Here is a 26164-nt window from a genome sequence, read left to right as displayed (position 1 = left end):
TTCTCCTCCACCCTTTGTCTTTTGTACCTCGCACCTCACACCTCACACCCAATTACTTCATGCTTTTTGCTTCATGTTTCATGTTTCACAAATATTAGGCAGTATGTTGCCATTTATGCCCCTCCTTCATCCTGGCCAGTTCTGATGATATATACATTACATTACATTACATATATATACATTATATATTTCTGTCATTAGTGGAAACCAGCTTAAAGTAAATTAATGGAGCTTCCATCAGTTATTTTATCTATATCCTCATTAGGAGTCAGCTTTTGGCAAAAAGGAGGCCTATTTCTTTTGTGTGATTCACACTCACATGCTACCTAGAATCTTCTGGGTTAGCCAGGAAATTTTTAAACAGCTGAAACAATTCATGTTTTCTTTTTAGGGTTCTCCTTTAGATGTTCTTAAAGATGAAAGAGTTCAGTACTGGATTGAGAATTATAGAAATTTGTTGGATGCCTGGAGGTTTTGGCACAAACGAGCTGAATTTGATATTCACAGGAGTAAGTTGGATCCCAGTTCCAAGCCTTTAGCACAGGTAAGTACCTTGTTTTGGAGAGAATCACATAACATCTACCTAATAGTCTAGCCAAAAGTAGAAGTATTTATAGCATATTATATAGGGTACATTGAGAGTTGAATTCAATAAGTCAGTTTTAGTCACTCTTTGCCTGTGTTGAGTTCCCATGATGCCTTTATCCTGGACTGCACTTTGTTTTGATCTTCCTGTTGCTTTGGGTCCTGCCACTTTCTAACAGTCACCTCAGTGGCTTGAGCTGTAGTCCGAGATAAAGCAAACCACAGCAAGCCTGGAGGGTCTAGGCAAAACTGAGTCAATCCTAGGACTATCTGAGGTTGTCCAGTGTATTCTAAGCTCTTTCAGAATCTAAACTACTTTATGGTCTTACAAATTCTATTTATGTATTTTTTAAAAGATTTTATTTATTCATTTTCAGAGAAAGGGAAGGAGAAAGAGAGGGAGAGAAACATCAGTGTGTAGTTGCCTCTCACATGCCCCCAACTGGGGATGTGGCCCACAACCCAAGATGTGCCCTGACTGGGAATTGAACCGGTGACCCTTTGGTTTGCAGGCTGGCACTCGATCCACTGAGCCACACCAGCCAGGGCCATTTATGTATTGTTTTTCTGCACTATTTATTTGTAATAAGGCAGGATTTTTTTTAACACTGTATACTCATATATTTTTCTATATGTCTGATTACTCCTGGAAATTTTAAATTTTTTTATTTTAGCATTAATTTAAAAAACATGAGGTCAATTATTTCATAAATCGTATGACATAAGATCGTTGTATATCTGAGTTCAGACATTAAATAATCAGGTATATCCTCAATGTGAGCACTGGATGGTGCTGTTTTCTTATTTTAGAAAGTTGAGAAAATAGCTCTCCTCTTGTATTAAAACCTGAGTATTAGTAAAATAGAATTACATGGTAATATTTGTTACTGATCTATATGATAAGTATGTAAGAGTCTAGGAGTTTAATTTTAAAGCAGAATTAACAGTTACTATTGTCATTATTCTAAAGTTTTAACTGTTTACTGTTACAGGATCCTTAATTACTTCTTATCTTAGGAAATGAGTGTTTTCTTTACAAGAAAATTGGTTCAGGAGATTGTATCATGGAACTTTGGATTAGAAGCCATATTGGGATGTTTTGTAATGTCTCTAAAGTTTCTATTATTTCTAAAGTGTTGGGATTTAATGTTACCAAGTCCTTATTACTTATAGAATGTTGGGATCTAATGTGAACTCTAAAGTCCTCTTTATTTCTACAGTGTTGGGATCTAACATTACCAGGTTTTTCTGTGCATATCAGTAGCATTAGGAAGAATATAACTAAACGGAGGTAACAGTACTCAGTGTAACTGCTAAGTGGAAATCTTAAAAGAGAGCTAGTCAAACTTAGCAGATACATTATTTTATAATATAAAATTAAACATAAAATAATATTTAAACATATTATAAAATAATGTTTAAAAATTAATTTGTTAGGATAAAGCTTTGAATTTATTTACTTATAAAGTTTGCATTATATTTTACCTTCTTTTACCTGTTTTATAGGTGTTTGTGAGTTGCAATTTCTGTGGCAAGTCCATCTCTTACAGTTGCTCAACTGTGCCTCATCAGGGCAGGGGCTTCAGTCAGTATGGTGTCAGCGGCTCGCCCACGAAATCCAAAGTCACCAGTTGCCCTGGCTGTCGGAAACCCCTTCCTCGATGTGCACTCTGTCTCATTAATATGGGAACGCCTGTTTCTAGCTGTCCCGGTACGACAATTCTGCAGTCCACTCTTCTGAGCTAAAGTCGTTCCTCCATAATTGATTTAATGTTGTAAATCAAAGGCATACTAGCTTGATTTTATATTATTTCTAAGAGCAAGCCACTTGCTGGCTTTTGTTCCCTATAGTTTATAAAATCTGTACATTAAAAGTAAAATCTTTATCCATGATATCTCAGGTAATCTCACAAATTTGAGCCAGTTCGAAGTAAGAAGAGCTTAGATATTATGTAATCTTATAATATCATTTTCTTACCACTCTTCATAAGGGGAATTCCCTCAAATATTATATTTAAATGTCACGTGCCATCACCTGTTACAACTACCTGGTATACAGAAGGAGTTTTTGTCTCAGAGCGCTTCTACATTTCCTCGTATTTCATCTTCAAAATCTCCCTCTGAGACATGTAGAGAAAGTATTAACTTAGAAGTCAGGTTCCTTTACTTACAAGTTTTGATGCTGTTTCTGCTATATTTATCAGTTACCTAGCACATATTTTATATGTATATATGTGTATATATGTATGTATATACATAGTTAGAAATATTAGGATTATTTATTGTTTATAGTAAGTGTATATTAAAAAATTGAGAACAATAGATAATTGAATATAATGTATCCAGTGGCTGGAAATATTCCAGCTCTTTATATAACTTGATTATGATACTATGGCAAACATTTCAGTTAAAAACATTTGAATATTTGGCACAGTGGTATAATGGATGAAGAACTGGACATGGTGTCAGATTGACTCTTAGTAAGAGCTGTGAAATTCAGTCTGGCATTGAGAGTTACTCTGACCCTTTTTCGTATCAAGTGTTGGACTGGGAGATTCTTTCTAGTTACAGAATTTTGTAATTTTATTCTGCAGCTGATTCATGTAAGTAGACTGCTTTATTGTTACATTAACATCTGTGAAAGAGATTTGTTGGTTTCATTGGCTCAGTAATTATTTTTTTAATCTAGATGCCCTTTTAAAAACAAGTATGTAAGGTAATACGTAATGTTTTCGGATGCACTTGTTAGTTTCAATTTAAATTTTATTCAAGGATTTCTACTTTATACATTGCATGTTGATCAATTTTTTATAGCCCTGATACTAATGAATAGAAAATAAAAAAATTTTTGTGAGCTATAACAAGATAAGAGTGTATATATCATGTACTGTGATACACACATCGAGTCTCCTACCCCGCTTAAGCTAACATTGTCTGTATAGTGGCTTTGATCATTTCTCCCTGCCTCGTCTCTCCTCTTTCCTCCTCCCCAGAGGTAACCCCTATTCTGAGTTGTGTGTTATTCAGTCTCTAGCATGTCTGTATGCTTTTATCACTTGTTTAGTTTGGTCTGTGTTTTAAATTCTATACAGTGATTCATGTGGAATATGTCCTTTGGCTTGCCTTTTTTGCTCAGCATTAGGGGTGTTTTTGCGGGGGGGCGGTTAGTGTCAAATATGCTGATGAATGTAGCTGTAGTTTATTTTTATTATTTGGAATTTCATTCATGACTATAGCACAGTTTTTCCATTCTTCTATTTTTAGACAGTTGTGTTGTCTCCAGATTTTTGCTACTATGAACATTCCTGCATATATGTCTTTTAGTATGTACAAAGTTCCTATAATGTGCTTACCTATAAGTAGAATTGCTAAATCATACTGTTTGCTAATGTTTTACTTAGGGATTTTATGTTCTGTTCAGGAGAGAGATTGGCCTATAACCTTCCTTCCTTATATTATTTTTGCCTGGTTTTGTTAGTAAAGTTATACCCATTTCATAAAGTGTTTTGGGAAATCTCCCCACTTCCCCTATTCTCAGAAGAGTATATAGATAAAAATTACCTGTTATGTCAATGTTTAGTAGAACTCACCTGCAAACTGGACTTGGTGGTTTCTTTGTGGGAAGATCTTAAACTACTGGTTCTTTCTCTAAAATTGTTAATTCAGATTGCTTCTTAGTGGGATTGATACTTTATATTTTTCAGTTTTATTAGCTATTAAAAATGTAAGGGAACTCCTATTACTTGGTATCTTTTCAATCTAACTAGATCCGAGCATTAAAGTTACTACTTCAGTATGATACATGATTTGTATTTTGCTATAGTTTTAGAAATACCTTTTAAGAAACTTGGAATAAAATATTGTGATATAGTTATTGAAGATCATTTTCTTTAACCCATAGGAGGATCCAAATCAGATGAAAAAGTAGACTTGAGCAAGGACAAAAAGTTAGCTCAATTTAACAACTGGTTCACATGGTGTCACAATTGCAGGCATGGTGGGCATGCTGGACATATGCTTAGCTGGTTCAGGTAATCGGCACCTTCTTCTGTAACAGGCTTGGAGTTGGAGGAGGTAAAGCAGGCGACCTTTTAAATGCTTCAGGCTTATGTAGCGAAAGGATGAATTTCTTCTTTCCTGTCACCTGAGTTAACAAAGGTGGTGACATTTCTGTTGTTAGATTAGATATCCTGTGTAATTTAAAAATATAAAATTAAACTTATATAAGAAATAGTTTAAATATGATGTGTGGGCTAAGTGTTTGAATAGCATTGTTTAACTTTATTTGGGGAGAGGATATGATTGTAATTTTTCACAGCCAACTGAGTCCTGTCATATGTAATATCTAATGTCTTCTAAATCAGCTGCTCATGTAGGAAGCAAGTGCCTCATGCAGTGGAGACTCAAGACCACATGTAACGTGTAGGCTGAGCGGCGCCGGTGGCGCCGTACTGCTTGCTGTGGCTTTTACACCCAGCCTGTCACACTGACTTTAATTTAAACCGAGCACATCCCTTCACCCTCATAACTGTAAATGAGGTCGATTGTTATATATTTATAAAGTAAAGCTATTAATTTTTCAGTAACTTTCTCCCCATGTTCAGCTTGGCAGTCATTTCTAATTTAATGCTTTTAATGTTCTTTGTCTTTGGGTTTTAATTGCTATATTTTTCCAAATGCCATTTTGAAAAATTGCATTATAGATAGAGAAACATACGTATGTAATTCAGATTTTTAACTGTCACTTGACCTGTTGTTTTAGGGACCACGCAGAGTGTCCCGTGTCTGCGTGCACGTGTAAGTGTATGCAGTTGGACACGACAGGGAATTTGGTACCTGCAGAGACTGTCCAGCCGTAAACGTTGGCACCTAAAGAGAAGCCTTCAAGTGTGGAGCTTTCTAATGGATGTCCTGCATCGCTCAGAAACATACCTCACAACTTGTCACTCGTGACTGTCCTGTAATAGGAAAATAAATCATTCTATCACATCAGCAGTTCGATGTTTGGGTGGTTTTGATGTGCTTCAGAGACAAGTGCTGCCGCAATGAGTGTCAGAGTGCGGCTGGATGCTGTTGACTAGGCTGAAATTCATTTTGGAAGAACTTTCTAGGGTTTTGTTGAAATTATAAACACCGTGCAAGCAGAGTTTCTGGAATAGCCAAGAATAGACCTCGATCCTTTATCTTGCAAACGCAAAGTGGATATCTATCAGTAAAATCAGTACACTTTGAAAATAGAATAAAATGACCAATTCAGTGACTCAGATGACAGTTGAACCTCATCCTTGCTTAGATTCCTTTGAGATAAAATTAAAACTGGATTTGTACTTCTAGAATCGGAGACCTGCCCCACACTGGAGAATAAATTTTGTCAAGGTATGGTTGACAGACACGTATATTTTAAGAAGTCTTTTTCCTTGTACACTTTCATTTTAAGATAAAAAATCTTTTGGCCCAGACCATTGTCTTCCGAGAAAAGCCCAAATTAAGAATGTATCTTACAGACTTTCTCTTCTGAAGAGAAAAGTAAGCATCATTTCAGGGTAACATGCTATAAAAAATTTTCAGTTTCAGCCTTTTGCTTTTCAATGTCTTGATTTGTCTTGAAAGGTTTCTCTCCCTATTAATTCATCATCTTATGCTCATCATCCGGGAGCATTTTAGTAAACACAGAGTCTGTGCAAGATTTTATGTGACCAACCATTCAATAATCTATGTCAGTATGTCTCACTGTCAAATTGCCTCCTGTTTTGGAATTCCCTGTTTATTTGCTCTAAGATAAAGTGGGAGACGTTGAGGGAAAACAGGTCACTTTGGAGACAATTTTACTTTATCTGTAAGTTTCTAACGGTAAGCATACTTGGGCCAATTCAGGGCTTTTATTTTAAAAATTTATTTTTTCCTTTTACAGCTCTAGATAGTCGGAAGAGAAGTATCAAGAATCTGTAGCGTGCTTCTCTGTCATCTGAATATTCAGAGGATGGAACTGATTTTCATAGTTGAAGTTGTGTTCATAGATTTTTTAAAAAGTACCGTAAAACGTAATTATTTTTTGGATTTTGGAGAAATATCTTGAATTTAGGAGTTTCCACATTAACATTTTTACCTGATGAAACTAAGCTCTAAGGAACTGATAGCTTGAGGTGTGACCTAAATACTGAACAAAAGTGGATTACAATATTATTTTTTACTTTGAGATATGGTACAAAAAACACTTTTCTAGGAAAATATTGCATATTTGCTCTAAACGTCTCACCTAGATGATGACAAGAATTAGGAATAGTTGGGGGGGGGGGTTAATTTTTTTTTTTTTTTTTTTACTAAGATTGCCATGAAGGGGACATTTTCTAGTTGTCTTTTAAGTAAATCTTCCAGATTTCGTTTTACTAACACAGAACATTCACCTTTAAAACTGCTTCACTTGCAACGTTCCTTCCAAATTTACTGTGCCCTAAATGTGAAAAGTCAGCTTTCAGTAGTAATGTCCAACTGTCTGACACATTTGCAACTGTTCCTAACTCAAGTAAGGTAAAACTACTGGGTGTATATTTAGAGTAAGGTTATATCTAAGATGTTTATGATTTGGGGAAATACAATATAATAAGACAAAGTCTAGTAAATAAATAATCTGCGTGTTTGTAATCATAAGGGTGACATTTTTAAGATGAATTGTTTATACCTATGTGTCAGGTTCCCAATGTTTTCTGTGAAGCCCAAATACTCATATAAGAGCTCTCCTGTTACGCTTGTTTTGCATTTCAGTGTATGTGGACCATGAAAATAGATTAAAATTATTTTTCTGTTTTTATTACTAGGTCACTGATATTTGGGTTTATAAACTCAACAAGATATTTTACCTAAACGTGTTCAAAAGAAGTGTTCAATAAAAATGTTTTTATTATTTTTTAAAAGTTCAATAAATGTGGGTTGAAGTCAGTATGTCTAATCTAGAAATTATGACTCCTCCAAAATAATTCAATAAAGTGATAGTATTACTTAATTTGATGACACATTTGGTACTGAATCTTAGAAGTGATTTTTTCCAGGGTCTGTTTTTTCAGTTTAATATGCTTTCCAGAGTGGTTATTCATTAAGAATCATCTCTTCAAAAAGTAGCTCTGCATTGTCAGCGCTACACTTGGCAAGTGCTGTAGTTAGAAAGAACGTAGTTCTACATTTAATTGCGTGGCTCAACTTAATTTCAGTCACTCATTTGACTACAGATATTAAAAGTGTGGGCTTTGAAATTTCAATGATAATCCTACCCTTACAGTTGTGGCCAAGTGACTTGACTGTTTCTATATTCAACTTCCACATATGTTAAAAGCAAGGTACAGAAATGCCTCCTTTGTGGGGTGATGGGGCTGATAGGTGATGGGATAAACAGGAAGTCTACAAAAGGCGACTAGCAGTCGTGGGGAGCTTAGTCTTTATTGGCTTCCTGGGTGTCACTGTGCTGTGCCGAATGGTACAACTTAAATGGAGGTTCTGCGCTCGTCTCAGAAGTGGAAATTTCCCAAGAGCTTGTTTCCCCAAGTCTGGATAAATTACGGCATTTTCTTTGGAAATAGGACTTAGCTACTTTTGTTTATCCTATATTTAGAATATTTCTTTGTATTGTATGAAATCTTCTGAACGAGTACCTAGAAGTTTAATATAAGTGTGAACCCAGGAAAGAAAATTAAAATTTGGTAAATCTGGACAGTTGACCAGTAGCTCTTGAAAACTTGAGGTTTTCGTATCTCTATTCAATTCTTAAATCCTGTTCTTCATGGGAGAAAGCATCCGCTATTATCTCTGTAGTCTTTCCTCCTCCACCATTCCGTTGCACTTGGTGTTCATCTAAGTTAACGTGGGGTGGTAGTGGTAGTAAAAGAGGAAGTTTACTTTAGTATGGGATTTGTTTCTCTTGGGATAGCCGTAGCCAAAGCACGTGGGCACTAACTAGTTCTGCATGTCCAGTATCTGCTCAGGTAAAAGCTCAGAGAGCTGGGAGAGACATGTCACGTTGCAGTTCAGCATCCTCATACGCACTCAGCGTACTTGTGACCCACATGGCCATGGCAGAGGTGGGGCCAGCTGGACGGGGGCCCTTCCATCTAGTACTCTAAGTCCTTCCACTGCATCATCTGTTTATTTTCGCTCCTACCCCTCAATTATATGTTACTTAGCTAATTATGAAAAGCAGCACTTTACAAAAATGCTATTTTTATAAAACAAATTATTTCCGAGTTCCCAATGTTTATTAAAGGTAACATAACCCACATGTCAAATTACCATAGATAACCAAAACAACTGGTTTCGCATAGGGATATACATGATAAATTCATGAGTGAAATGAATATCAAATCAAAGTATATTAATGAGAATCATAGTTACTGTCGGTGCTCATTATGTGCCAGGTACCAGGCACATTCTCTTATTTCAACCTCACAGTAGCCCTGCGAGCAGGTGTGCTGTCTACACCTGTGTCCATTCTGTACATGAGGCACTTAAGGTGTGGGGACGTCAAATCAGCAGTCCTAGATTACACAGCTAGTAAATAGAGCCAAGATTTAGACTCCAGTGGTCTCATGGGCTCCCAACCTGTATTTTTAGTTACTATTTTGTACTTGTATATAGTATTCTATGGGCTGTGTATGGAATAATCCACAATGACAAAGAGCTTATTTAGTAGTAATATGTCAAAAGGGGAAAACCATGTCAATAGCTCTTTGGATGTGAAAGACATGATAAAATTTTAAAAATTGAATCATTTGTTTTTGAGATTTAGTTTCTATCATGCAAGGCAAATGTTTCTCCTTCATTTTTTCCCCTTCCTATTTTACTGTCTAAAACAGCTGGCCTCATACGTAATGGACACATTCTAGAACCCATCCCACTACAGACAGGAATGAAACAAGGGTCTTGTTACCTCTAATTCTCCATATAGGAATGCAAAAGAGCAAAGTGGAATGAGGCACACCGTTGCTGTGTTTTCAGGCCTTAAAGCTCTTAGTTGATATGGCAAAAGTACCATAAACATTTAAAAGGCAAGCAAACTGATAAATAACATGTATAACATTTAATAACCCTGAATTCACAAAGAGCATTCTTAAATCCACAAAGAAAAGGCACAGCCAATAGTTACTGCTGATCAAGGACTTGTACAGGCAAATTAAATGGCCAATATAAATAAATATTAAATCAGTAATAAAGTAATGATTAAGACAATAGGACACTGTTCACATGCTTGTTTGGAGCAAAAAAGAAAAAGTTGAGAAAGAACTCATGGACACGGACAACTGTGGTGATTGCCAAAAGGGGTGGGGTGGGGAGTGGAGGAGGGTACAGAGGGGACAAATGGTGGAGGACAGATGACTTAGGGTGATGAATACACAGTGTACAGATGATGTTTTGTGGAACTGTGTGCCTGAAATTTGTATAATTCTGTTAACCAGTGTCACCCCAATAAATTCAATAAAAAGAAAAATATATGTATTCCTGGCAATAAGATGCTGTTTTCAGATAGCTAGTAACAGCACCTTCTTTTCCTTTCCCATTTTTGGGGATCATTCTCACCTTATGCCCTTACCCTAAAAACACTTTCTTCATTTCAAGAAAGGAGTCAAAATGCAGGAAAGCAGCAGCCACAGGAGTTTGTGACGCTGTGATGATAGAATAAACCGCCAGGCCCAGTAGCCTTCTCAGCGCTGCTTCAGGTAAGTTAAGACACTTCACCAGAATGGGCTGCTGTCTAAGCCAATTAAATTAAATGAGCTTGTAGTTCACCCCCCAAAAAACTTACCATCATCTTAATGCATCTCACCAAACAACTGAGAAGAGAAGGAATAGTGCTCATTTTCATGGATGTAGGAAAGGAACATTGTCAGATAACGGCTTGTCAGAGTTTATCATCAGTGCAGGTGTTCTGTATCATCAGTACGGGAGGACCGGTGAGCAGTATATAAAAAGCTGAAGGCTCTTACCCTTCCAGCTAGTATACTAGGAATATTTTTGGCGGGATTGATTGGATAAGTCCACATACAAAGATGTATGTTTCTATGAAGTGGTTGGTCACAGTATTTATTTAAAAATCCTGGAAACTTCAATGTCCAGTAATAAGAATAAAGACATTGGTGAATACATACAATGGAATACTATTTAAATAGTATATCTTTATTGACAAAGCAGGATTTGTGATAGCTTGATGAGGGGAAGGCAAGTTATAGGGTGATGTGTATAGCAGATAAATGTAGTTGCATGGAACACTGTTGAAGAATGTTCACAAAAATGTTAATGGTGGTCATCAACAGTGGGGTTTTAAGTGACATTTGTCTTTTTATCTGTACCTTCCAGTATTTCCACCATCATGATGAATGTTCATGTCTGACACACAGTAAGTTACCCAGGAACTTGTGTCTTGTTCTTGCCATAATGAACAGTCAGATATTGGGAAGTATGGGAGGTAAAGAAACAATACAAGTTACTATGAAAATTAGTATTGAGATCTAATCGTTTGAAAAGCACTTTTCTGATTTCATATTCTATAGTAATATTGGGTTGGCCAAAGAGCCTGTTTATTTTTTCTGTAAAATAAAAGACATTTTCATTTTCACCAACAACTTTATTGATTTGGGTATTTTGAGAATGTTGGCTATCTCCCATTATCGGATTTTAGTGGGTAGGGGCAAGGGATGCTGCTAAACATCTTCCAATGCATAAGACAGCCCCACAGCAGGGAATTATTTGGCCAAAGTGTCAATAGTACCAAGAAACTTCGCAAACCACTTTTGACACATTCGATCAGTCACAGCACCTTCTCCATCACTGCACAAAAATTTATTGCGTTTCAATTGCGTTTTTACCTTTCTTGAAATAATAAAGCATAATATGCTGAAAATGTTGCATATTTTCTTCTATCTTCAATATTAAAATAGCTGCACAAATATTCACCGATCTCAGTAAGTGTTTTTTAAAATGCACACTGATGCGACAGCTGTCACAATAAATCTAACAAAATTGTTTCAAATGAAGGTGAAACTAAGTACTGCTAGAGACATTGTATGGAAAAAACTGAACTTTTTGGTCAACACAATATATACAAATAACAAAAAGATATGGTCCTCTCTTAATATCTCTCTTCATATTAGGAAATAGTGCATTTTGTTCTCCATTAAGCATGTTAGGTAATGGGTCCTTAAAAGAATGCTGATTTCCCTGAGGTTAGTGTTATATAATTAATGACTGTTTCAATTTTCTCTCTTCTAGATCTTCCTCATGAGATTTTCTGACTCCATTTTGGCTCTGGGCCTGTGGCAGGAAACCTGCTCTCTGTGTTCAGGATTTCGTTTGATTATTATCCAATCCAGTCTCGAGTGGATTTATTTCCAGCGATTTAACAAGTTACTTATGTTTAAGCTGTGAATCCTGAACATGCATGCAGGTCCATGCTTCTAGCAAACCCCCATTTGCATGCCTGGACTCTGTCAAAGGTTCTGATTTCAAAAGATTACGGCGTCCTAGCTGCCCTGGAGGAGACATGGGTCGAATAGAAGAGGTAGGCATAGCATAGTTTTTAGCAGACTCAAGGCCATGCAGATTGGTATCTGTAATTACTGAAAGAATATCATTTTAGCATCTTGTCTCTGCAAGCCAAAAAGAAGTTTTTCACTTAATTTTCTAATTTTGGACTTCCAAAAATTACTTTTTAACTAGAAATAATTTGAAGAAGTGGATGTCCATACACTTTTCAGAAATGCAATTTTCTTGCTGACCTATTAATAGTACAATGTTTGGAAATGCTATGTGAAAAAGGTAACTTCAGGATTAAAGGATATTTTATGTAATGTCAGAAGTAGCAGCAATAATAGTAATTCAGTGATATAGTCTTTCATCATTCAATTTATGAAAAGCATGTTTCTTTAACATAATTTCATAACTGGAAATCCAGATACAGGAATCTAATCAGTTGGCTTTTTAAACAATAAAATCATAAAGACACGGTAGTCTGGAAGGATATTTGAGGAGACTAATGTTTTATAAACTTGAAACAGGCATTTTTGTAAGAATTCATGCAAATCTTGGGGGCTTACATCTTTTTATTTAGATCATATTAGCTCCACTTATACATAGATACATATGTTGGGGGGGCAGGTATATGCCAGAAAGCCTGGAGTTTGAAATAGCAAATGTCTAAATTCATGCTTATCCAGAATTCTGTCACATTTCAGCCACATATTTTGCTGATGACAGTTTAAGAAGTTGCCACTCTCGAATGTGGTAAAACGAAGTATCCTTTTTAGAAGCAAGTAATTTGATAACTGATTATTTCATGATAAAAACGTGAATGGTACAAAGTCCTTGTGCTACATATATCGTGTCAAAACGTTTTTCCCTGTCAATTTGGAAATTTGTATTATTCATTAAGCAGATACACTTAACGTTTATGCAGCTATGGGTGTGTATCTCTATTGTACATAAATGTTCCCCAAATAGATGAAGTTGTATAATGCATGGAGCAAAATTTTCAGCAATTTGATAAATGTGGGATAAGTATCTTTTGCAAAAGTAATACATCTTCTCTTCTGACCTTTTCCTTCTATTCCTCAAAAAGGGAGTGTAGGATGTTATGACTGTTGGGATAAATGATAATTTTTTAAAGACAGGTTTCTGAAATGCATTTAATTCTTTGTTTTTCAATAGTTTTTATTGTTTGAATACAGTTGTCTCCATTTTCCCACCACCACTTCCCCCCACCCCTGCCACCTCCTACCCTCTGTCTTTCCCACCACCACTTTCCCACCCCCCTCCCCGCTCCATCCTTCCCCCCCTTTTGGCTCTGTCCATGGGTCCTTTATACATGTTCCTTGACAACCCTTTCCCTTCTTTCCCTTGTTATTTCCCTCCCCTCCCCTCTCTGGCTACTGTCAGTTTGCTCTTTATTATAATTCTCTCAGTGAATAAGATACTGTTGGCTTCCAAAGAGTATTCCTCTAGGCAGGAAACATTTTCCCTGGAAGGATCAGACACAAATCAGAGATAACTAATCTGGGACAGTTTTTTGTGATCATTTGGGACAACTACTTTTTTGGTATCTCTTATCTTCAGAAAATGTTACATGAAGTATAGACTATGCCTGCTCCTTCTGGGGACCTAAGAAATTAAAAACATGTATCATCCTCGCTAATAAAACATATCCTGTGGGGAAAATTAGGCTAAAAGTTGTTCAGTAACTTATCTGGTTTGTCTCTTTTACTTCTCTACTCTTTCAGAGTTCATTCCCAATATGTGGAATTCTACAGATTTCTAAATAACTTTTAAAATATGCTAGCCTTTGAGTGGTGTATATTTGCTCAAGCAGAGACATCTGAGCAGAGTGAAAATGAATTCTCATAGGACAAAATTGCCAAGCATATGTGGCAGAACTGTAGGGAAAGAGAGCATAACTTTAATCTTCAAAGATACGTAAAAATAGCTCCACCATTATTATGCACGAGGCCTGACAATTGACATTTCTCATTTTGGCAGCATTCACCTACGGCCCCCTATCAGCAACTGAACACATTCATCTCTGGGATAAATGATTAATGAGCTGCCTGTCATTTCCACTCCCCTCAGAGCAAATGGTGGAGGCTTCAGTTGATCATATTGCAGCCATCAGCATCATTACTGAAATTGATTCTGCCACTGGAGGGTTGTGCTAAGGCAATCGATTAGCATTTAAATAAAAGAATTGAGTTATGACATTAAAAATAACACAAAATAATCTCCTCCGAGTCACTCTGTGAGCATCATAAAGCCTTAAATTGAGGAAGGAAGATGGAAGGCATGGAAGTAAAGTTGTTCTTGTTTCGATTACAACCTACTATAATGTCAAACTCTCCCATTCTCTTTATTAATCACTGTCATATAGTATGAAATGTAGATTTATGAAATTGCGCAACTTGCAAGCAATGGTGAAAATGCAGATGCCAAATTACTGCCTTTAGAGAAAAAAGTAAAAGGGTAGCGTTAGACATTTTTGAAAGGTCAGAATTAGTCCAGAAAGGAGTGAAGTTCGACAATCTAGTCAATAGTTGACAAATGATACGCAGATACATTGAAATGAAACTTTTCTTATTATTCAGCAAGAGGTGAAAATGAGATAACATCACTTAGATATCTTCGGGATAGGGGCTGCATTTCTAAAACGGATGGCAGAGAATGAAGGTCTGCATAGGCCTACAAAAAACGGCAGATTGTAGTTTGGGTGAAGTGATACTCCCCAGGAGAATGACTAGAATTTAGAACTTCTATTTTAGCATCTCCCCCCGCCCCTGGGATTCCTGCCTACAAGTTCTCAGCAGTACTGCACTTAAACTCCCTCCTCAACCACTTTTGTCTTCCAGCATGAATTTTTTTGTACATTCCCCTTAAATTTTCTGTCCGTTTCCTGCCTCTGCTCTCTTCTGAATTTCATGGGACCAACTGTCTTAAGACAACTATGTGCACTACGTGAAATTGGTCACCCAATTGAAGTGTGTGCGCCTTTTCTTCAGAGCTGAGTTACACAGTGAAGTGGAGCCATTATAGGTTTTTCTCCATCGGCTGCTTCTGCCCTGTATTTGATCAAGATTCTTTTCCGACTCTAGTAGTTAGGTTGTTAGTGATGGCATAGTGAGTTTTCATCTCGTCCTGGCTTGTGTATATTTTAAGAAGCTAGAAAAACCTTTGAGGACTTCTAGACGAAAGGCATTTTGATCCAGTGATTGGTGTAGATGAATGAGACCTGTATTTTAGAAAACGGGCAGAATATGGTTGTAGTAAGAGGAAACACTGCAGGGGTAGGAAAAAACACATGGGGGCAAGAACTCTGCAAGTGAACCAATAACAAACCTCCTTTATGCATTAAAGTTCTCCACTGACAGGTAACTTTTTTTTCCTAGTCATGAGATGAACAGGTTAGGTCAAGGTGTGTTTGACCTAGTGGGAGCGAACAAACACCCCTCCTTACCCTGAAACAAGCCGCTTACCAATTACCCGCTTTTCCTTTTCAGCATAGTATTCCCGGCAGCAAATACCAACTGGTCAGCATTCACCTGTTTACTTACCGTTCTTAGCTAACCCGTGATTTGGAAAATATGGAACATCATGAATTGCTAGAACTGGAAGAAGGCTGCAGGATCAGTCAGGGAGGTACTCTGTGCAGTAAAGCTGGAATTAGATCTCAGGTCTCTTGACTGAAGTTGAGTGCTTTTCTGTTTCACAGACAGATAAGCTGGCCCAGATGAATGTTTCCTTGTTAGTGCAATGTGTATGATACACATTTTCACTGAGTTTTTAAAGCTAGTGTTTTATTATAAAAATAATGCAGAGTCATGCTAAAACCATCAAAAGTTAAAAGTGTAAAATGGAAAGGTCTCAGCTGTCTGCTTCATTAACCCCACGTTCTGTGCTCTACTTCCCAAAACTCCAACTCTCACTTTCCAAGGGGAAACTGCTTTGAAGTCTGTGTCCACATACAGAGAAGTTCTATACATAGACGGCATCTGTGTGTCTCTGTGTGTTAGTATTTGCCTTTTGACTTTTGCATGGATAGGGTCATAATATATAAATTATCCCTGGTTTTTTCCCTCACCTGAAAATATATGTTTTAGGGTTCTCCTCATTAGCCCATGTACACCTACTTAAAAAAAAACAAAAACGGAATGATATGTGATTATATGGATATATCCTCCCATTGATAGACATTTAGGGTATTTGTTGTTTTTACCAACAATACTGCAGTGAACATCCTCGCATGTACATCTTTGGGTACTTGTGAGTAAGTGTATCTGTCCGATAAATTATAAAGGTGGGATCGTGGAGTCAGAAATTGCAGTAGTCCCCTCCTTATCTGCAGTTTTATTTTCTGTGGTTTCAGTTACCCACGGTCAATCCATGTGGCTCGATGATCCAGGAGCACCCAAAGCAGATGATCCTCCTTCTGAGTCATCAGAAGGTCAGTAGTGGCTTAACATTACGTCACAGCGCCTGGGTCGTTCACCTCACCTCATCTCGTCACGTGGGCATTTTGTCACTTCACAGCCTGGCAAGAAGAAGGGTGAGTGTACTAGCTTAGGATACATTGAGATTGAGAGAGAACACATTCACATAACTTTTATTACAGTATATTATTATAGTTGTGTTATTTAATATTAGTTATTATTAATCTCTTATGGTGCCTAATTTATAAATTAAACTGTGTCATAGGTACGTATGTTTAGGAATCTCTGTTGCAATAATCACGCACGTGTGTGGCAACCTCAAGGGGTTACTAATATGAAAATGTACTCTGAAGTAGTTTGAATTTGGTATGCTCTGGCTACTTCGCACTAAAATGTGTGGGTCAAAATGAACAGTAATACTTTCATTTGTGCACTGAATCCAGCTAAATAGGAATTACCAATTTTCAGGTTGTAATGTGTTGCATATAATTGCAGTATATTGTTACAATTATATATGTAGTATGTGCATGTAATACATTATATGTAATGTTGGATAAATGTATACCATTTGTTATATTATTGTACAATGTTGTAATACATCCAAGGCCAATATGAATAAAACGCTTATTTGTGTGCCTGCATTTTTAAGTATTACGGAAATGAATAAATTCCTATCTTAGTTTTCATAGCCCATAAACACTTAAAATATTTGTATTTAAAGTTTCTCATCGGTGCTTTAGAAGTTTTTCCCTAAACAAAGTAGTCTATCTTTTTATTTTTCATGAACTAGTTTTTCTACTTCAGCATTCCTCCCTTTTTCATTTTAAAGTCTGTAATCTTCATTACCTAACCTGCAGGCTACATGAGTGAGGTAATCCACTCTCCCCCTCTTCTGGAAGGGGAAATGCTTTCCTGTGCCACCATGTAATTTGCTTTGCCACAATTACTGCTGTTTGTAATCAGATCTGGTGATCACAAGGCACACTGTAGCTGGACTTAGAATCTGTTGATAACACAGAAGGCAGTGTAACTGTTGCTAAAAGCCATTGACTTAATGATTTTAACTCGTAAAAGTTTTTGAAGTTCAAATGCATCAATCCAAGTCATTCATTTCCGAAATGTCCTTTAGATAACACCCCCAGTGTTCTGTTCTTGCACTGGCTGTCTGTGCGCGTCACATCACCCCAAATCCCTGCAGTCTGCTAACCTCATTTCCAGTGAGATCATTTATTAGATGACTTATCTCTAGGCCTTATTTTTTAAATTACCAGAAGCCAAATGTCGTGTACTCCAGACTGTTTAGGAAATCATACCTGGAGGCATATGGTACCTTATAGCCCTTTTTAGCTTTGATTAAGAATCATAGTTGTATATGTAACTGGTGTCTTTTACTGATTATTGTAGATAAAATTTACAAATATTTCTTTGGCTTATTTTTTTCTTTAAACTAGAGTGCTGAAAGAATCAACCTGGAATCCCATACTAAACAGGGAAGCATTATTTTTGTGTACACTCTTTGGTACAGTGTGAGTTCCCGTGTATTTATAATGTATTTTCCCTGTATGGTTGAAAATATGTTCTTAAAATTATACCTCAAATAGGTTTAGGTTGTAAAATAGAAGATAAAGGGAAAGAAGCAACATAGATCCTATTTTATTCATCTTGCAATGTTATTTGAAAGCTTTTCTTAAGAAGGGATAAAGCAGGAGATTAGTGCCAGTTTCAGCAAACTAATGTTCCTCTGAGAAATGCCGGTAATCAACCGACTGCCCCATTCCACCTTCACTGGTAACTCAAGTTTACCTTTGGAGAAGTCACATGGTATGAATTCATGATGAGAAAACAGGGAAAGGATAGAAATCTTCACAGCTGTCTTAAATTTTTTTTTGAAACAAGCAGGGTAGAAATAAATATCATATCTCATCCTCAGTTGTTTTTATGACTTAATCACACTGCTGAGAATGAAGGAAATTGTTGAGTGGATCAATTCTAGGTCAATAGGTCCCCAAAGAAAAAGAAGTCTACAAATATCCCTTGTTTGAGGCATTGGTTTCTAATTCCTTGCTCTTCCCTTGGTCCACAGTATGTTCATCTGGAAAACATTTAGTCATTTTTGAGGAGATTCCAAAATGACGCAGCGCCTGGTCCACTGTCTGCTTCTCATAAAAGGTCAAATATATGACCAGCTAAAGGCATAACATTTCTGAAGCATATGGAAGAAATAATTGACTCAATGGGATCCTGATAGCTTAAAAGAATAGATGCAACCCTTAAAAAGAAATGTATCTCTCATTAAGCCCAATGTTTTCATACTACTCAAAACTTCTCAAGAGCTAAATAAAAATTCAGTATTTCAGTGAAATATGACACTGTTTCTGATTTTCTGTAGGGTTATGCTAAATTTATTTGATGCAATTTGGCTGTAAATGATGTGTATTAAGTGGAGTTGAATGAATGAAAATTGATATTACAATCTAAATAATATTTATTTTTAAATGAATATCTAAGGTAAAACAATATTAAATTATCTAGCTTTTTAATTAGTAGTAATCAGTAGAAGAATTTCTCCCTGCTCTTTATGTTTCAAGATGCAGGGGGACATGATACTAAGACTTTTCAATGAAACCATTCATTTAAACCTACTATTATGAAAGAAATGTTATTACTCTAACAGCATTTTAAGGCAAGAGAATCTTAATGGCCAAAATGATTGGCTTACTTTCCTGGCTTGTATTTTAAACTCCTGTGAAAAATAATCGTTTAAAAAGTGTGACTAATTAAGCCACAGTGTCATCTATGGCATTACCCAAAACTATTATGCAGCTCATTTATTTTTCTTTCTTCCAACATTTAACACTATTTTGAAAACTGTTTTTAAAGTTTTCTCAATTTTTTCTCATGTATACCACATTATATGGAATCCACAGAGAATGTCGTTCTTCTTTACCTGCCCACCTACAAAAATAATCAAGTTGAAAGCTTTTTTTAAATATATGTGAAAGTCACTATATTTCAGTCCAAATCTCTAAAAACCTTGAGAAAATACTACAGAATATAATGCCCTGCTTTTGACATTTTATAATATGTAAAGAAGAAACAATAGCATGCTAACAACAAATTTAATCTTTGCAGTCAAGATGAATATATTCCACTATAAATTGTTCATAGTCTACACCTCTGGTCTTAATTAGCCATCTGAAAACCCTATGCTGTAGGTCAAATGGGGTCATAAAGAACATAAGTGGCTTACCTCAAACCAACGTCACAATTAGAAAGTAACTTGAAACATATGCTGTTTTAATATTCTAGATTTAGCATCACCTTTTTAGGAAAAATAACCCATGGTACCAGGGTTATTATTATTTTTTTCAGCAACACATCAGAATAAAATTCCATGTCAATTAAATAAGGGAGGGAACCAAATTGGAGTTTCTCTAAATAGAACCTGCAGAATTTGTTTTTAATGATGGTGGATTTCTTCAGAACTTTAGACCAATTACATATTAACTAAATCTGAGTTGAGACATCTTTAGAGACTATGCTAAACTGCCATAGAGTGAGATTTTCAGTGGGCAGGAACTTTGTTTAATTTATCTCCAATAATTAGCAGGTCCTGACACAAAATGTTTTTTTGAGTGATTTAACGCATATTAAATTAACACCTTAAAAGACAACCTTGAAATTTGATGAATTGAGTGATAATGCTAGTTTATCACTCAAAGCATTTAGTTCACTCTTATGAAGAGATGCTTCCAGAATTACTTTAACATTGACTATGTCAAATGAAAGTAAAAATTACCATTTGAAGAACTGCTCTAAAATTACTACTGAACCCAACCATTTGTATGTAGTTCACCATCCCTCACATTAGATTCTGTGTGATATTGCTTTTGGAATTTAGTATTAGGGAACGTTTGCTTGTCCTACTGAATTTAAGGCTATTACAATTCAATGGCTTATTGTTCTTTCTTTCTCCTAGCTTCCCAGAAACACATGGAGCTAAATTTAATGCCTAAATATTTCCTATAGAGTGTTTTTATAGTTATCATCCCCCTTTTCAATACATTTCCGTTTTCCCTGTTGTAGTCTGATCCTTTTTCGAAATAAGGGTGATATATGCTAGGCAGGTCAGTGTTTTATCCTCAATCCTTATTTTCAATGGCTCTTTGAACTTGCAACGTTATTGACTGCTCTTTGAAACTCGCCCGCCTTCCTTTCCTATTCTTTCAGTCAGTAACACTTACGGAATGCTGACCAGGCGTCAGGCACTGCTGGGGTGCTCCTGACTCTCACTCGCCTGCTGCTGTTCCCTAGTGTGCAGGTCCCCCCAGGTTCTCCCGCTGGGTCTGCGGATTTCTCGCTCTCTGTGCTGTCCCTTGATTTAGAAACACAATCCTTTACTGGAAACTGTTGGGGCCAGATGCGCTTCAGAATTTTTGGAATTTAGAAAAGTCACAGGGTGTATCTACCATAGGTTATGTGCTACCCTGCCCCGGATGGGCAGATCCCTCTAATCAAATGTATTAATATTTATGTAGTAAAACATGAACATTTACGTTAAGTGGTATAAAGACTATAAGAAGCCTCATTATAATTAGAATTTTTTTTTTCCCAAATCAGTTTTGTCCCAAATTTGAGAAACAGCTTTTTGCTTTCAAACCATTTTAAATTTAAAAGTGCAGATAAAGAATTGGTAGATCTTAAACTACTTAAAATATTTCAGGCAGGGTGTCTCTCAAATCTCTACCTGGTCCTATATTTCCAATACTTTCTGAACATCTCACTAAAGGGCCTATCAATTACTTACATTTATACTGAAGCAAATTTATTGCCTCAACAATTGATCTCATCCTTGGGTCTTAGTCTGTTAAACCCCTACCATCATCACTGTGTCCTATGGAAGCCAGTGGCTGGATAATGGGGACAAGCTGGAAACAGGAGCACCAGTTATATAATTAGGGGTGTTACAATAATTCAAGTGAGAGATGACAATTGCCTGATCTTGTAGTGGCAACGGTAGTGAAAAGGATAGGAGGTATTTGGGCTTTTCTGAGTATCAGGAATGATTTATCGTAGTTATAAAAAGAAATAGGGCAACCAAAACTATAATGAACCGTGACTGGTTTAGTGTAGTGGGTTGGGTGTCATACCACAAACCAGGAGGTTGCTGGTTCCATTCCTGGTCACAGCATATGCCTGGGTTGCAGGCCAGGTTCCTGGTTGGGGGCCAGAGAGAAGCGACCAATCAATGTGCCACACATCAATGTTTCTCTTCCTCCCTCCCCCTCTCTAAAAACATAAAATGAACGAACGAACGAATTAAAATGCACAAAGTGCCCTGACTGATGTGGCTCAGTTGGTTGGGCACTGTCCCGCAAAGCAAAAAAATAAAGGAAAACAACCCATAACGATGCCACTTCAAGCCCACTATGACTATAATGAAAGTCAGACTGTAACAAGTGTTGGTAAGGATATGAAAGCGTAGAATCCTCAAACACTGTTGTAGGAATGTGAAATGGTAGAGATGGCAAACAGTTTAATAAGAGTTCCTCAAAAACTTAAACGTATTTACTACTCGATGCCGCAATTTTACTCCCAGGTGTACACCCAAGAAAAATAAAAACATATGTATACACAGACTTATACAAGAATGTTCAGAAAGATTAGTGAGTTTCTTAGGGCTGGGGGGTGGGTGGTGCTGGTGGATAGAATGGGCCTTAATAGGTAAACAGTACAGGGCTTCTTTTGGGGGTGATGAGAATGCTCTAAAATTATTGTCTTGGTTGTACAGCTCTGTGAATATACAAAAAGCCACTGAATTGTACACTTGAAATATGTGAATTATATTTTAATAAAATTATTGCCAGAAAATCAGGGAACACACAGCAGGGCAGCTATATTCCTCCAAAGTACACTCGTTTGAGCTACAGTGACCGCACTTACAGCTGTGACATTCCAAGTCTGTGCTTGACTGTCTGACCAACAAAATAAGAACACGACCAACAGTGTGTACCATCTGAACTTTTATTAACAAAACAGAAAACTAAACGCAGGCAACTACTTTGTTTTTGCATCTGATCGGACCACCCAGCAGAGCAGGGATTCTTTACAAGGATGTAGGTGAGAACAGTCAACACACCAGCTCCATTAAAAATGGCTTACTGGAAGAGCTAATAAAGTTAGGTAAATGAAATTAAAGAGAACATAATAAATATTAAAATAACAGAAACCTCTCCCTCAAATACAGGGGTCTTCTTTAATGGTCTTCGGTGCAGCTCATTTGCAATTGAGATCAATCAGGCTGCACAACCCCCAAAGGAAAAAATTGAGGGAATTCATGGATAATTTTCACGGCATCATTGTAAAGTCCAAGATCTGAAAGAAACATTTTCGCAAACGTTAAATCTACAGTGAAAAGTTATAAGATCAATTATTATCTACAAGATTTCTACCTCTTTCATCTCCCTTTTAGAGGTCAACTTATTTTCAATCCATCTTCTAAAACTGAGATATGGACTATCCCACTTATTTAACTAATTGTGGCTCAACAAAGTAACAGATATGGGTTACAGGAGATCATCCACTGTACAGGCACAATTCCTGCCTTGTCAAGTTTTAGGGGTTATGTGTTATTTGATGCCTTTAATCCATATATTAAAACAAAAGATTAATATTACTTTTGTCCTATTTCTAAAATTTCTCTTCCTTCAAATATTTATTAATCTTTAGAGAGTTTCCTACATATACACATACTACTCAGAAGCAGGGCACGATGTCCTCCAATTTTCCTTAGAGATCAGAAAATTCTACAGGAATTAAAAATGTGGCAGGACTGAGAGTCAAGACCATGACATGTCAAATTAAAGGTAAAACTGTTTTTCTCCTAAATACGTGAAACTAGAATGCTTTGTTTACCAAAAGGCTGGATATCTTCTTTAAACTGGACGTAAGACGCACACGTAATGGTCGCCTTGGCTGTTACTCTTCCAACCACTTCTATGATCCCAGAGATTTCTTCGTCAAGCTAACACAAAGAACAAAGTATTAACCACATCATCACATTTTCAGTTGATAATTAACTTGGAAAATTGTTGTACAATCTACTAATCTCCCATTTCATGTAATAAAATAGTTTAAAAATTTACCAGTGCAAAAACTGAATTGTAACCTGCTAAAAAAATGTGTGAGTACTATTGTCAGCATGTCACAAGTGCTGATTACCTTCAACAGTAGCTCCAGGTCCAAAGACACAGTTAAATGTTTAAGTTAAAAACAAAATTAAATATACTGAGAAATAATTTGTTCAAAAAGACCCACTGAAATGAACTTTCTGTCTACGGCCATACCACCCTGAACGTGCCCGATCTCATCGGAAATGAACTTTCTATTACTGTATGTTGCACTGTGTTCTATATACACTAACCAAACAGCACAGGCATTTGTCTTAATAAAAGACCAAGGAAAAAAAAAAAAGGGAAACAAAGTGTGAAAATATATGTAAACAAAAATAGAAAACAGATTTAAAAAAATGTAAAACTCTTGAAGAAAAGTGATTTTAATGAAAGACTTACCTTACAGGACTTTATGGTCTCTCATTTAAAAAAAAAAATTATTGGTTTTAAGGGTGGGGGGAAGAGAGAGAAACACTGATCTGACTTGTTGTTTCACTTATTTATGCACTAACTGGTTGGTTCTTGCATGTGCCCTGACCAGGGATGGAACCCACAACCTTGGCCTATCGGGATGACACTCCAAGACTAGGCCAGGGCTTATGGTCTTTCCTAAGACATGAGAATTATCACTATTTAAGAGAAGTAATAAAAAATAATGGAGCCCAAAGAATCATTGGTTAGACACGTAAAGGGAAATATAAAAAGAGGACAAAAATTTAATTTTACAGCCAGGGAAGTTTTATAAGCTGATCCTTTATACATCCACTCCAAGAAATCAGAAATGTCAGCAACAAACCAAAACAAGATGTAGAATTAACTATAATAAGCATAGAGTTAATACTTAAACATACAGGCTCCATCAACTCAATGGTTGCACTTTTTCCTTCTCCATCTGAAAGAATGAACATTTTTCCAGAGGGATGAATCTAAAAAAGAAACACATGATGGAAAAAATCCCAATAAACAAAACTTTCAAAATCTCATTAAAATAAAAATATTAAGTATGATAAACAATGGGCAGATTGGCCCAAACTTAATAAATGCACACATAACAATTGTTTTTGAAGTTTATTTGGTTCAAATTATAATCTTGTGTTATCATATCCAGTCAAATGACGCCCAGTTATATTTCCATTTCAGATAAACACTTTAGTACAAATATGTCCTGTGTTTTTATTTGCTTCATAACACCACCTTATGCTAAAAACTAATTAAAGGGGGATCTATACTATCTACAAGTGAGATCTATGGGGACCCATGACTTAAATAGTACATGCTCCACCGAGGGTATATTTTAAAAATCAGGCATGATGAAGCAAAAAGAATTGTCAAAAGATCTGCGTTCTAGTTGTGAGACAGCTGCAAAGCGTGAGTCAGACCTGGTTTGAGTGCCAGCTTTGCTACTTGGTCTTGAGCATTTTAACCACACACTATTCCTACCCAATTTCCGAAGTAAGAGTAACACCTATTTCCAAAGGAGGTTGTGTGACTGCAAATGCTAAATAATCCTTTATATAATACTAATTTTCTTTCTCTCGGCTTTCTTGGTTCACCGATTCTGAGACTTGGGGCCTGCTTTTCACCAGAAGGATGAAGGGGATGTACTCTTAACAGTGGGATAAGACAACAGACTGCTATGGGATCTGAAAGGGACCATCAAGGAATGTCTTAGGGAGAAGTGATTGCAAGGACAAAGGAGGTTTCGGAAAGAGAAATGCAATAGAGAACAAGAAAGTTGTGCTGTCAAGTCTGGCTAAACTATCAAGAAAGTTGATGTGGGAGTCATGTCTGTAATTTCTCTTACGTAAACACAAACACATATAAACACAAACAGGACCAGGGTGGGAGGCGTTCAAATTTTGAATGGAGCGCAGTCGCAAACATTGCTATTCCGCCGTCATAAGAGGCGCCAAAATGGGTCCGCGAGAGCTAAAAAGTGTGCCAAAGTAAAGCAATCGGGGGTGCAGTAATGCTAAGGCCTTCTGTCCTCCTTCACTCTCCGTTAGCCATTCTGTGGCCGCCCCTGGCGGTGAAGTGGTCCTTTCCACTACCGCCATCCTCCCCACCCCCACTCAAGACTACAGACCGGGGACTCAGGGCGGCGAGCATGCACACCTTTTCCAGCCTCCCTACGAAGCAAACAGGCCGGTCGATGAACTGAGCTAGCATGCCGGCGTTGATGCGCGACTTCGGCAACTCCATCACCTCCATCACGCTTGCAGAGCGAGGCGACCGGCGGGAAACGAACGGTGGAGTGAAGGAACCACTCGCGGGCGTCTATGGGGCAGATTTCCCTGGCACCAATCGGCGGAGAGCAGCACTCTCGCTCCACCAATCAAACGCGTGGAAATCTCGATCTGACTCGTGCCGTCTGGCACGGGGAAAGCGAAAGGCGGGATGCGTCCGGAAGTGGGGATCTGCTGCTTAGTGACGCGCCGCGTTCCGGAAGTTGCCCCTGTC

General features: G+C 37.0%; 2 protein-coding genes across 8 annotated transcripts in view; one reads left to right on the top strand and one right to left on the bottom strand.

Annotated features, from left to right (window-relative positions):
* The window catches only part of MIOS (meiosis regulator for oocyte development), a 39023-nt gene extending 21856 nt beyond the window's left edge, over positions 1-17167 (top strand). For 3 of the 7 annotated variants that reach the window (XM_024577214.4, XM_045185233.3, XM_045185234.3), the window contains 4 exons: positions 392-544; positions 2092-2296; positions 4487-4616; positions 5348-9079. In XM_024577214.4, coding sequence (XP_024432982.1) covers positions 392-544; positions 2092-2296; positions 4487-4616; positions 5348-5444 — 585 coding nt within the window. In that variant the 3' untranslated portion in view covers positions 5445-9079. Of the gene's footprint in view, positions 1-391; positions 545-2091; positions 2297-4486; positions 4617-5347; positions 9081-10185; positions 10287-10923; positions 10964-11835; positions 12125-16468 lie in introns of those variants that run through there. The other 4 variants (XR_002976379.4, XR_006653558.3, XR_006653559.3 and 1 more) reach the window with 4 other exon arrangements.
* A 5370-nt stretch (positions 17168-22537) lies between these two features.
* Positions 22538-26097, bottom strand: RPA3 (replication protein A3). Its single transcript, XM_024577242.3, has 4 exons — positions 25820-26097; positions 24556-24630; positions 23448-23556; positions 22538-22907 (listed from the first exon to the last, which is right to left on the bottom strand). Exons 1-4 carry the CDS (start codon positions 25913-25915, stop codon positions 22825-22827), a joined length of 363 nt encoding a protein of 120 aa, XP_024433010.1. The 5' UTR covers positions 25916-26097; the 3' UTR covers positions 22538-22824.
* Between the last annotated feature and the right edge of the window lie 67 nt (positions 26098-26164).

The sequence above is a fragment of the Desmodus rotundus genome, chromosome 6, assembly GCF_022682495.2.
Source record: "Desmodus rotundus isolate HL8 chromosome 6, HLdesRot8A.1, whole genome shotgun sequence".
NCBI lineage: Eukaryota > Metazoa > Chordata > Mammalia > Chiroptera > Phyllostomidae > Desmodus > Desmodus rotundus.
This window is presented reverse-complemented; position numbering and strand designations above follow the sequence as displayed.

What these genes read in the sequence shown, in the direction of transcription:
- RPA3 (XM_024577242.3), bottom strand. Translation starts at nt 25,915, where the DNA reads ATGGAGGTGATGGAGTTGCCGAAGTCGCGCATCAACGCCGGCATGCTA. An exon ending in CCATTGAGTTGATGGAGCCT is followed by an intron (nt 23,557 to 24,555) that starts GTATGTTTAAGT and finishes TCTTTGTGTTAG; the next exon opens with CTTGACGAAGAAATCTCTGG. An exon ending in AGAAGATATCCAGCCTTTTG is followed by an intron (nt 22,908 to 23,447) that starts GTAAACAAAGCA and finishes TGTTTCTTTCAG; the next exon opens with ATCTTGGACTTTACAATGAT.